The sequence below is a fragment of the Rutidosis leptorrhynchoides genome, unplaced genomic scaffold (genome assembly GCF_046630445.1).
Source record: "Rutidosis leptorrhynchoides isolate AG116_Rl617_1_P2 unplaced genomic scaffold, CSIRO_AGI_Rlap_v1 contig186, whole genome shotgun sequence".
Classification (NCBI taxonomy): Eukaryota; Viridiplantae; Streptophyta; class Magnoliopsida; order Asterales; family Asteraceae; genus Rutidosis; species Rutidosis leptorrhynchoides.
In genome coordinates, this window is record NW_027266435.1 from 40,302 (window position 1) to 53,854 (window position 13,553).

General features: G+C 33.4%; 1 protein-coding gene across 1 annotated transcript; it reads right to left on the bottom strand.

Moving 5' to 3' along the window:
* Positions 1-137: 137 nt before the first annotated feature.
* On the bottom strand, positions 138-8,563 carry LOC139881716 (serine carboxypeptidase-like 28). The gene is made up of 10 exons (XM_071866142.1): positions 8,542-8,563; positions 6,799-6,821; positions 6,418-6,601; positions 3,228-3,542; positions 2,812-3,000; positions 2,551-2,636; positions 1,075-1,338; positions 774-901; positions 497-592; positions 138-399 (listed from the first exon to the last, which is right to left on the bottom strand). Exons 1-10 carry the CDS (start codon positions 8,561-8,563, stop codon positions 138-140), a joined length of 1,569 nt encoding a protein of 522 aa, XP_071722243.1.
* Positions 8,564-13,553: the final 4,990 nt, after the last annotated feature.

The following is a 13,553-nucleotide window of genomic DNA, read 5'->3' on the forward strand; positions in this document are numbered from 1 at the left end:
TGATTGCTTGAGAAGTAAGTTTCTCCTACATCTACATGTTACGTACGATGACGTTAAAAATCTATATTTATACTCGCATCCATTTATTTGAATAATACATCAAGACGTCGATGTGATTAAGAATGAAGAAAGAAAGTCTAATGAGTAATGGAAGATGGCAAATATCTATTAGTCAAAAAATGTCGAAGCAAAACCAAGGCGAGTCGAGGCTTAGTCAAAGGGACTTCATGTCCAGCTCCTCTTACTGTCGCGTACGTTAGACCATTATAAACTTGGCTCCAACCACCAACCTGATTGGATTCATCAACCCAAGCATACCAGCTTACATTAGTTTTAAGCTTTAGTGCACCAATCGAGTATCTTGTTGCTGTCAATGGCAATATGGCATCTGCATCTCCACTGTTTCAAAATCAAATCATCACATATATTCATTCATTCATTACTATATATTATGCCTTCCATTTTTTATTTAATTAAAAAGATATTCAATCTATACCTGAAAACCCAGATTCTAATGCCAGCTTTTATAAGCTGTTTGAATATTGGAAGCATGGATTTTGGTGAGTCCTTCCAGCCACTCCTGATCCGGTTACTGAAAAGAATAAATTGTTTGAAATATTGATTAATTAGTAATGTGAAGAGTAATATAGGCTTAATTTATCAAGGAAATAAAATGTACTAGTAGGATTATATTTTGACAGGGAATTAATTTTTTTTTTAACTATAATAATAAATAAAAAAAGAAAGAAAGAAAGTAATAAGAGTGAGATCACCTGCAAGTCCTCCAAGGGTAAGGAAGGGAAGTAACATTGGCATGAAGAGCCTTTTGCACGTCTTTCCAATTCATGTATTTTCTTGTGTAAGTGACAATACAGTCATCATTCCCTCTATATTTCCATGGCTGTCAATAAATAATAAGTAGCTAATTATATACTCCCTCCGTAATGTCATCGGCTAGATATATAGATCGGTGAATAAATGTAAAAAGTGAAAATATCATGTATTTTGATATATTTAGAGATGGAATTAATATATACTAGTTGAGAGTACGTATATTATAATTAATGAACTTACGAAAGAATGGTTCAAATTGTGGTCGAGGGTTGAAGCTGGCAAATTGCAAGGATTGTCATAAATACTGTAAGGATCGATATTGCCGAACTCGGAATAAGCTTGATTGAGGGCAGCGTTGCATCCATCTTTTGGGAACAAGAAAGTATCATTCGAGCAGTAATTTTGTAGAGCTCCGTATGTTGATTCGGAAATCAATCCATGGTTCCACCAATACTCGTGTGTCCCTTTGTTATCATACTCATCGTCTATCAGTGGATTCCCCAACTGTAAATAAATACACATATATGTATACGGTGGTCAGAATTCGTCAAATTCAAATAACATTTAGATTTGCCACATCATATGATCTATCTATACTAATGTATCTATACTAATATTATGGGATAATAACATTTGAATTTAGCTAACAATTTGATATCTCACGCGTTTTATTTATCACTTTTATATCTTTCCGTCAGAAACCGTAACAAACTCATATTTTTTGTAAGATATGAATTTGTTAGGATTTCTGACGGAAAGGTATGAAAGTGTTAAAAAAACCCGCAAGATACCAAGTTGTTAGCTAAATTCAATTTGAGATACTAAAAATGTTATTATTTCCTATTATTTAATGTATCTTTTAATGGTGAATACAAACTGTTATGTTTTTATGACATGTAATTTATTTCGGATTCATAAAATAAAAACAGCTCGTACAATATACAATTTATTCGTTTGTATACGATCGTATATAAACGAACTTTTTACGAACGAACACAAGCGATCAAATAGACACAAGCACGTTTTATCACCCCACATATAATTAAGTCCATAAACTGTTAATCCGTCTAACATATAATCTACGCAGGTTAAACCTAAGTAACTGTGGACATGCATCCTCTGTCTCCCTGGAAAATCTTGACTGTTGAACTCATGATGAATCATAAATGGATCCATAATTTAAGGACTTATACCGTTACACGTTGTTAGATATATTTAAGGATTCAATGTGACTTTTTTTTATTGGTTTAAGGATCCACGACGTAACTATTCCTTTCAAAAGATCATATATATATATATATATAAAAGTATATATGGGTACTTAAAAGTGACGTATTAATGTCAAGACTAGACGTATTAGGTGTAATGTGATTAATTAGTTTATAAGGCAATCGTCAGCATGGATCCATGTACAGTCAATTCAAGTTTAATAAAATAAAATAAAATTGTAGAAAAAAAGTGGAAAATGTATGAAAATGCACGCAATGTGTTACATGCAAAATGCTGACTCAGCTTATAAGAAATCGTAAATGCTGAGCGTGGCTTCTAACAAACCATGTCGTCGCCTTCTATCAATCTAGAAATAATGTGATTTCATGACCAAATTTTATTTTATTAAATTATTCAAATTTAAAATTTATAGTATAAAATTGGGGATGAATAATGGACCATTGATCTAATTATATATATATATATATATGAAATTAAAGTACTTACCAAAAATCCAATGAAATTAAGAATGGGTTTTCTGGCACCCTTATTTTGTTCGACTATTACTTGGGATAGCTCCGGAATATAATGACCTGAAAATTTAAAATATATTTTATTGTAAAAAAAGAATGTATCTTTGAAGGAAGCTTAAAATAATAGAAATATATAAATTAAGGTGTTTTGGATCACAAGTTAATTATATAAATTAAATTAATTATATAGTACTAGTACATAGAGGGTGGGGTGGTGACAACTAATTAGATGAACCTGCATAGCTTTCTCCAGCAATGTAGAATGGTCTGTGCTTGTATTGCGGAAACCTCTCTAGCCATTTAATCAGGAAAATATAAGCATCTCTAGCCGTCCTCTTGTCGCCGACCGTGCTTATGTCCGACGACGTGTTTGTGTACGAAAACCCTACTCCCGCCGGCGAGTCTAAGAAGAGCAAATTTGCTTCTACTCCCCAATATATCAAGCATCAATTAATTAACACATTATTACTTGATGATTACTACCTCCGAACTAAAATATATAAAAAATTTTACATATAAATTATATTGAAAAATTTGCTTGCACAAAACCAACCCACCGGTTCGAAATTGATCAAACCGACCGAGTCCAAGTATACTATAATCTCCTTAATCTAAATTCTAAATAATTATATAAAATATAATATATTTTACCTCTATTCCATGCATATTGACTCAAGTAGAGAGTCTTTCCGTCCGGCCGAACTCGAAACGGCCCAACCTCTTCCGATGCACCATAACCGATCGATGAGCAACCCGGTCCGCCGTTGAACCACAATACCAATGGCTTTGACTCCGGCTTCGAATCTAAGGGTGCCTCTATCAACCAATAAAATAATGCACGACCGGCTTTGGGGTCCACCGTGACATACCCCGAATATTGACTAAAATTCACCTTTGGTTGGCCTGGTAGCCGCGTGATCCTATCGTGCAGCCTCTCCTTGCGGTGGTTGACGGTGGTGGCTGCCTCTGTGACCGGAGACAAGAAGAGCAACAGAGAAAAAAAGGCCAAACAGACGTAGAAGAAAGGAAGCATATTGTTTGTTAGCTTGGTCGACCGAAATTAAATGTCAATGTTGAAATGGGAGTGTGAATGAGTTGTGCACTTTTTAAATAGTGTGTTTGTAGCAAGCATGTTAAGTGATTTGACTTAATTGGTTAATTAATTAATATGTACTTCTATTATAGTAGTACTTAATTGTATCTCAGAAAAAAAAAATTATGTTCGATTAATCGATCATGCCTTTTTTTTCTCTTTCGTTTACTTAATTGATTTTTTTATTAAAAATAAATTTTTAGGTGCACTTGATGTAACACGTCATTCTTATACATTCTAATTAGATTTTGACGTATGTATTATTTAGATCTTTTATTTTTCATATAAATAATTTATATATTTTAAATTTATGATATATCTATTATTATATACAAATAAAGATGATTTTTCATATAAAATGTACGGAATTTGGGAAATTTAAATTTCATTTCTATATCTGTTAATAAAGAAAAGAAACGAGTCAAAGTCAAATTAGACAATAGTTATTTACATTTGCATTTATTATTCAAATACATTATACATCAATGATTTTGAAAATACATATAAATTATTTAGACTTCCTTTAAGAGGTAATTAAATTTTGACTGAATTAATTCGGTTATTACAAATTGCAAAGTCAATCAAAACGTAATTCAATGGGTAAAGCATATCCTTACACTCAATATGATATCATGAATTCGACTCTTAAAAAATAAATTTTAGATGAGTTATTATATTATATAAAAAAAATACAAATTGCAAATAATACTTTATTCTTACTATTTATTCCTTCCATTCTTTTATAATCACCATAATTTCATTTGGTTTTATTTCAAAAATAAGTTTTTAGATGAATCGAAATCTCCTTACGAGAGAAAGAGATCAATTCCAGCAAGTGATGAACTCCACAACAACAAGAATACAGTGAAAACAAGACAGAATTGTAGAAAAACAAGTAAAAGAACTAAAGATGCATTAAGACGGAAATCATGATCATATCCTCCATATTGATTTGATTCTAAATTAAACTAGAGTTTAATGTTGATATTTAAGATGTTTTGGACCTAAAAAAACTAATTTAGGTGACGGATTATATGGTTTCTTATACCAATGCAACCGAAATTTGAAACTGATAAAAATGAATAATGGAAGCTTAAAATTTTTCATTCCATTCTAATTTGAAAAGACGAGTACAAGTGTTTATATAAACGATCACAAGTTTACCCTAGCTGATATCGAATTATATAAATGAAATTACAAACTGAAAATTGCAAAATCAGAAAAATGCAAAAAGCAAAACCTGAAATGGTATTTTGCGCGATCTCTTCTTATCGAATCTTCTAATGATTCCCTTGCTTGCTTTTCACTTCAGAGGTAATCCATGACGCATTTACAAGTTGATAACATAGTAAAACCGTCAAAAATCACAGGCTGAACTTCATCTTCTCCAACTCAACAAAGACACCATTTTTGTTTGAATTTCAATTCTAAGCTTGATCAAGAGTACAACATCATCCAAACTCCTTCACTATATTTCTACTGACTTGACTAAAGCTTACCTTGATTGAAAACGGACTTCTAAATGGAACTCGATCGAAACTTGATGAACACGAAAAAATAGAGCACAAACCCACTAATGTCATCTTCGCCAAGGCTTTAGAACTTCAAGTTAAACATTATCATACACTTTCAATGACTTGTCCTTGACGATTTTGGATCAACGAATTCAACTGCAATAACCCAGAACAAAAATGCCCAATTCCAATTCTTCAACACACTACTCGATCACACATTGTGAATTCCAGACCATGTCAGACCAAATTAAACTTGCAAACCACTTCATAGCTACTAAAGGAAGCTATCCACTTAACTAATTTAATCTAATCTTATTCTAATTACTGAAAGTGAAATTCAAAACACGAAAAGTAACATAGACGAGTACAAGACGAGTACGAGTGTTTATATAAACGATCACAAGTTTACCCTAGCTGATATCGAATTATATAAATGAAATTACAAACTGAAAATTGCAAAATCAGAAAAATGCAAAAAGCAAAACCTGAAATGGTATTTTGCGCGATCTCTTCTTATCGAATCTTCTAATGATTTCCTTGCTTTCTTTTCACTTCAGAGGTAATCCATGACACGTTTACAAGCTGATAACATAGTAAAACCGTCAAAAATCACAGGCTGAATTTCATCTTCTCCAACTCAACAAAGACACCATTTTTGTTGACTTTTTGCTTGAATTTCAATTCTAAGCTTGATCAAGAGTACAACATCATCCAAACTCCTTCACTATATTTCTACTGACTTGACTAAAGCTTAACTTGATTGAAAACGGACTTCTAAATTGAACTCGATCGAAACTTGATGAACACGAAAAAACAGAGCACAGACCCACTAATGTCATCTTCGCCAAGGCTTTAGAACTTCAAGTTAAACATTATCAGACACTTTCAATGACTTGTCCTTGACGATTTTGGATCAACGAATTCAACTGCAATAACCCAGAATGAAAATGCCCAATTCTAGTTCTTCAGCACACTACTCGATCACACATTGTGAATTCCAGACCATGTCAGAGCAAATTAAACTTGCAAACCACTTCATAGCTACTAAAGGAAGCTACCCACTTAACTAATTTAATCTAATCTTATTTAAATTACTGAAAGTGAAATTCAAAACACGAACAGTAACATAGAACCCTAGCGAAAGAGAGATTTTTGATAGAATGAACCTTAGGTCAATTGGTGAAAATGTCGTTGATCACGACACTTCCCTGAATCTGCTCGTCGGTGTCTTGACCTCCGCCAATTTGAACTCCGACCGGCAAGTCATCTTCTTTGTTTTGTTTAGACAGACCCTTGACGTTTGCAAAAGATACACCAAGGTCCTCAAACTTCTGACTATGTACTCTGACGTTCTTTCTGCAGAAAACATAATCTTCTTTCCTACTCGACTTTCCAATGCATTGTTTTGCTTCTTCAAGCTTCATTAACATCTTCATAATCATCTTCTCCATTACCAATGTCTCATACTTCTTTCTTCTTCTTCAAGCTTGGTTTCTTCTTCAGGTTATCAACATTGCTAGTTTTTCTCTTGTTCACTTCAGCTGCATTGCTCATTTCTTCCATGGTCTCAAGCTCCCTGAGACAATCCAAACCAACAACTCCTCCTTTATTGAAGGGAGCTTGAACTATTCCTATCATCTACACAAGTGATTCAAATCTCCATTTCTATAAAGCTTTTATGAAGATATCTATCAGTTGATAATTTGTTCTGCAAAACACCATCTTGATTTTTATTTTCTATCAAGTCTCTGATGAAGTGATACTTTACCAGAATGTGCTTTCACCTTATATGATTCTCAAGATTCTCTGCCATTATAATTATTGAATTTAAATCACAAAAAAGTTTCACACATTTTTCTTTCAGCTCGCCAATATCTTCTAGGAGTTTCTTTAGCCATATGGCTTGTTTAGCTGCATACAGCTATGTATTCTGCTTCAGCTGTTGTCTGGGCAATGACACTTTGATTCTTAAAGCTCCAACTGAAAATTCCACTTCCAAAACTGGTACAATAGCCACTTTTACTTCTACATTTTCTCCCATTGCATAACTTGCATCATTGAAAATGAGAAGTTCTCCACTACCACCTTTTTCATACCAGATGCCAAGATTGATACTGAATTTTACATACCCGAGAATCCTTTTCAAGTACGCAACATGAGTTTTAGAGGGATTGACACTGAAACTTGTCATCATGTTGACTGTGCAGGCAATGTCTGGCCTGAAAGCACATAGATACATCAAGAAGCCTATCATACTCCTATACATAGTTGAATCAAACTCTTCGCCAGCCTTTATGGGTGCCATCTTCAACTAGTTTTTCATGAGAGTGGAAATTCCAATGCAATCTTCCATCTGGAACTTCTTCAACATATCTGCAACATATTTTCCTTGGTGAATGAATATCTCAGCTTCACTTTGCTCAATCTCCAAACCAAGGAAATATTTCATCTCCTCCAAGTCTGTCATTTGGAATTCAGCTTTCATCATGTCTTTGAATGCTTCTACCACTTCTGAGTTTGTTCCAATGATTAGCAGATCATCAACATAAAGAGAAAGAATAAGCTTTGCTCCTCCTTGATTTCTGACATAAAGAGTTGGTTCACTTTCACTTTTCTAACAATCATTTTTCAGTAAATAAGTGTTGATTCTAAAATACCAAGCCCTCAGAGCTTGCTTTAACCCATACAAATTTTTCACAAGCTTGTATATCTTCTGTTCTTCACCAGGAACAACAAAACCTTCAAGTTACTGCACATACACATCTTCCTCCAGAATTCCATTCAGGAATGCACTTTTAACATCTATTTGATGAACTTTTCATCCATTATTTGCAGCTAAACCTAACAACATTCTAATAATATCAAGTCTTGCCATAGGAGCATAAGTTTCCTCATAATATATGCCATATTCTTGCTTATATCCTCTAACAACTAACCTGGCCTTGTATCTGCTCACACTTCCATCTGTATTGAGCTTGATTTTGAAAACCCACTTTGTATCTATGACTTTCACACCTTCTGTTGGTTTCTCTATCAGGATCAAAGTTTCATTATCTGTAATTGACTTGCAGTATTCTTTCATGGCTTGAATCCATTTTGGAGACTTCTCAGCTTGCTTATAGGTTCTAGGCTCCATGCTAACTACCATAGCTTCTTCTGCACTTCCTATGAACTCCATCAGATCAGGTGTTGGTCCTGATAAAGCCTTTCATAGACTGATTACAGGCTCTTTATTGTTTTAGGTTGCATATCCTCAGGAATTGTTGCATCAATCTCTATGGTTTGAGCTCTAGAATCTTGTGAATTGTCTGAATCTCCTATATTTGTATCTCTAGTCTCTCCTCCTTGGTTAGATGACTTATGTGGTGTTTCTTAATCATCATGCTTCATCTTTGAACATAATTTTGAAATTCCTTTTACTATGCCTTTCTTTTGCATTACAGTGATATTATCCAGTCTAGCATGACCAAGCCTTTTATGCTACAGTTGAGTTGTTTCATACAATGTTGCGGTATAAAAAATTCCCTCAATGTCCTTCATTCTAACTTTGAACATCCTATTCACTTGTGGAATCCTATTAACTAACTCCTTTTTTGGATTAAAGATCAAACATTCACCATCTTCAAAGTAAACATCATATTTTTTTCTCTAAAAGTTATCCTACAGTAATCAAGTTTTGATCCAGTTCAGGAATATAGTACACATCTTCCAAAGTAGACTTTCTAGATTGTGTTTCTAACTACACAACTCATTTTCCTTCAACAGACACTAATTCCCTATTTTCAAACTTAACAACAACATCTACATTGCTAGTCTTCTAAACAAAAACATCTCACTTCCTAATCATATGATTATAACAACCACTATCCACAATTCACACATTATCTTTTTTCTTATCCCTAACTATAGAACATACCTCAACAACAAATGCACTCTCCTCTACTCCTCTTGAATTTGTAGCATTTTGTCCAGCTTGAGAACTACTAGCTTCCTGTATTTTTAGACTCATGGCACTTGAATTGTTGGATTGAGTTGATGAAGAACTAGACAATGCTCCAGGACCGATGTGATTCTGTTGATGGTATGCTATCTATGGCACTTGTGAGTAGCCTATTGCAGATTGTGTTGCAGGATAAGACAGCTGATTTATTGGAGCTTGCCAGGATGTTGATTAAGGGTTTATAGGTCTAAAGGCATAATTTGCCTGATATCGGTGAGTTGCATATTGACCTTGAGACTGTCCTAATGGTGCGAAGTTTGCATTCTGGCTTGGATGCTGATAACTGTTATTGTTCTGTCTCAGCAAGGGATGAACTGGAGATTTTCTTCCATAGTTTCTGCTCATTGGATTTTGTTGATCATCTCACCATTTTTTGTAACACATTATATCCACATGACCTTTCTTTCCACAGAAGTTGCAAATTGCAGCTTCATGCCGGAAACAACCTGATTCAGGATGGTTGTGTTTCTTGCAATGTTTGCATTCAGGAAAGCTTTCCCAATTAGAGGACCTTAGACCTTGATTGTTGTATCCTCTACCCCCAGTGTTTTTAGGCCTCCAAGATTGATAACTTTGCTGATAAGGCTGATTTTGTGGTAGGTTTTGCTGGTATGCATGATTCTGGTAATTTTGTCTATATGGTGGAGCTTGGTAAGCTTGATTCTGATATCCTTGACCCTAAAAAGGCTTACTATGATGCATATGATAAGTTTGAGGCAGTTGTTTTTGTATAATTTGTCCTGCAGATGTCTGAGATTGAATTGGCTGCACTTGAACATGACTAACAACCTGAAAAATTGCTAGAATTTGCCTCTAAATTTGTCTGAAATTTATTTGGTGGAATTGTGATTAGTGGAATGTGTTGATGCCTGAATCTTTCACTTCTGAATATAGCTACTTCCTCCTTTTCATCCTCACACCATATATGTTTTCATGTATCTCCAGAGCATTGAATATTTCTTCCAGACTAATAGAATTAGAATTTCTATCATATTCCCTGCTCGATGGTGAAATTGTTGTCTCAAATCTCCTAGTAATACTGTCAAACAGCTTTTCTATCTGTTTACGTCTTCTTACCTCCACATTGTAAGTTCTCACTTGCTATAATATCTCCATAAATCTGGTCATAGCCATACTAACAGTTTCTTCATATTTCAGAACAAACTCACCATATACCTTTTCAGCTTTCGTACCTTTGATTTTCCTAGACATAGCACTCCCTTCATACTCTAATTTTAACTTATCCCAAATTTTCTTAACACTGCTACAACCTACAATCTTTCTTAAAACAAATAAATCTACCATACTTCTCAGCCATGCTTGTTCTTTCCCATCTTTCTCTACTTCCAACTGCCTAGCTCTTCTCTCCTCCTCACTTAATTGATCCAGATCCATGCCTATTGATAGATTTCTAACCCCAACCTCACCATCACTCATACAATCAGCTCCAACTAAGATATCCCTCGCTAAAATCAACCATAACTCAAACTCTTCTCCCTTAAACTTATCTAAGTGAGAATGATTACCTGTAGAACCTCCTAATGTCAACGCCATACTTCACAGCCTCAAGATCTAAACTCAAAGCTCTAGATACCACTGTTAGATGAACTAAAATCCCCTGACAAGAGGAAGAGATCGATTCCAGCAAGTGATGAACTCAACAGCAACAAGAACACAACAAAAACAACACAAAATTGCAGAAAAACAAGTTAAAGAACTAAAGATGTACTAAGGCGGAAATCATGAATATATCCTCCATATTGATTTGATTCTAAGTTAAACTAGAGCTTAATGTTGGTATCTAAGGTGTTTTGGACCTAGAAAACTAATTTACGTGACAGATTATATGGTTTCTCTCAATACCAATACAACCGAAATTTGAAACTGATAAAAATGAATAATGGAAGCTTAAAATTTTTCATTCCATTCTAATTTGAAAAGACGAGTACAAGTGTTTATATAGGTGATCACAAGTTTACCCTAGCTGATATGGAATTAAATAAATGAAATTACAAGCTGGAAATTGCAAAACTAGAAAAATGCAAAAAGCAAAAAGCAAAAAGCAAAACCTGAAATGGTATTTTGCACGATCTCTTCTTATGAAATCTTCTAATGATTCCTTGCTTGCATTTCACTTCAGAGGTAATCCATGACGCGTTTACAAGTTGATAACACAGTAAAACTGTCAAAAATCACAGCTGAACTTCATCTTCTCTAACTCGACAAAGACACCATTCATTTTTGTTGACTTTTGCTTGAATTTCAATTTTAAGCTTGATCAACATCATCCAAACTCCTTCAATATACTTCTACTGACTTGACTAAAGCTTAACTTGATTGAAAACAGACTTCTAAATTGAACTCGATCGAAACTTGATGAACACGAAAAAACATAGCACATACCCACTAATGTCATCTTCACCAAGGTTTTAGAACTTCAAGTAAAACATTCAGACAGCTTCATGACTTGTTCTTAACGATTTTGGATCAACGAATTCAACTGCAATAACCCAGAATGAAAACGCCCAATTCCAGTTCTTCAGCACACAACTCGATCACACATTGTGAATTCCAGACCATGTCAGACCAAATTAAACTTGCAAATCACTTCATAGCTACTAAAGGAAGCTACCCACTTAACTAATTTAATCTAATCTTATTCAAATTACTGAAAGTGAAATTCAAAGCATGAACAGTAACATAGAACCCTAGCGAAAGAGGGATTTTTGATAGAATGAACCTTAGGTCAATTGGTGAACATGTCGTTGATCACGACACTTCCCTGAATCTGCTTGTCGGTGTCTTGACCTCCGCCAATTTGAACTCCGACCGGCAAGTCATCTTTTTTGTTTTGTTCAGATAGACCCTTGATGTTTACAAAAAATACACCAAGGTCCTCAAGCTTCTGACTATGTACTTTGACGTCCTTTCTACAGAAAACATAATCTTCTTTCCTGTTCGACTTTCCAATGCATTGTTTTGCTTCTTCAAGCTTCATTAACATCTTCAGAATCATCTTCTCCATTATCAATGTTGAGACATACTTCTTTTTTTCTTCCCTTCTTTCTTCTTCTTCTTCCTTGTTTTCTTCTTCATCAAGTTATCAACATCGTTGGTTTTCCTTTTCTTCACTTCAGCTGTATTGTTCATTTCTTTCATGGTCTCAAGCTCCTTGAGACAATCCAAACCAACATAAGTTTCAGATTCTAAATTTTAAGATTTTTGTATCAACTGCATTATATCTTTATATATATTTAAATGTCTCCTATATTTTGTATTATGAAGTTTTGTAAACCATTGAATAAATGGGGACAATTTTTACCAATTTTATCTTTTTAAACAAAAGGATAATTTTATAGAAACAAATCATATTAAATTATTTTTTAATGAGTGGTAAATGGGAGAATATGATGGACAAAACGGCATAGGTGGAGTAACTGATATAATTGACCATCATTTTCATATCATAAAATTTCTTTGCATAATTACGCGGAATAATTTAAGCAATAAACATTAAAATTAATAATCTTGTTTTCTTTGGATCTAATGTGATGGTTTAGAGACTTGTCTCTTGACCATTAGATCGAAAATTCAATTACAGTTGAAACGAAAGATTAGTCTTACGACTGTCAATTGTGAGTATATCCGGAAAGACCTAAAAATAATCTTGTTTTCTTTACGAATATTTTTAAGTTATTATATTTATTTTAATGATCAATCCTAGCAAAATTTGTAGAATGCAATCCAAGATGAAACGACATGCATCTTTTCATTATAAAAACCTATAGCCATTTCTTGCTAAAATGTCAATATATGGAGTTTGGTTGGTTAGTTCTAACTGTTTTTCACTCTTAATTAGTTTAATGAAAGAGGGTGGTTATAATTGGTCAACTACCTGATAGCAGAATTATATTATGAAATCATTTTATATAATACAACTGAAAAATGGAATAATAATTATAAATTTAACTCATTTGATAAAAGCTACTTATTATAATTTATAAACTATTTCTTGATACATTCTATAAATATTATTATACTAAAGTAAAATACACACATTTTTTCAAAACAAAAACAAAATGAGTGAAACACATTTTAAAAAATTATCTTTCATAAATACAATATAGAGAAAATGATATTATCATCTTTGAGCTTTGTGAATTTATTATAATTGAGTGAATTGTCTTTTTAAAATTCTGGTTTATCTTTCTTATTTTATTTCAAAGATCTTTTACACTTTGACATGGAGACATCATTTAGTCCAATCCCATTGTATTGAATGGTATAAGTGATAATGAAAAAAAAATACAAAAAAAAATAATGGAATTTTGATTTTATTTTTCTTTTTAGTCCAATATTATATATAATTT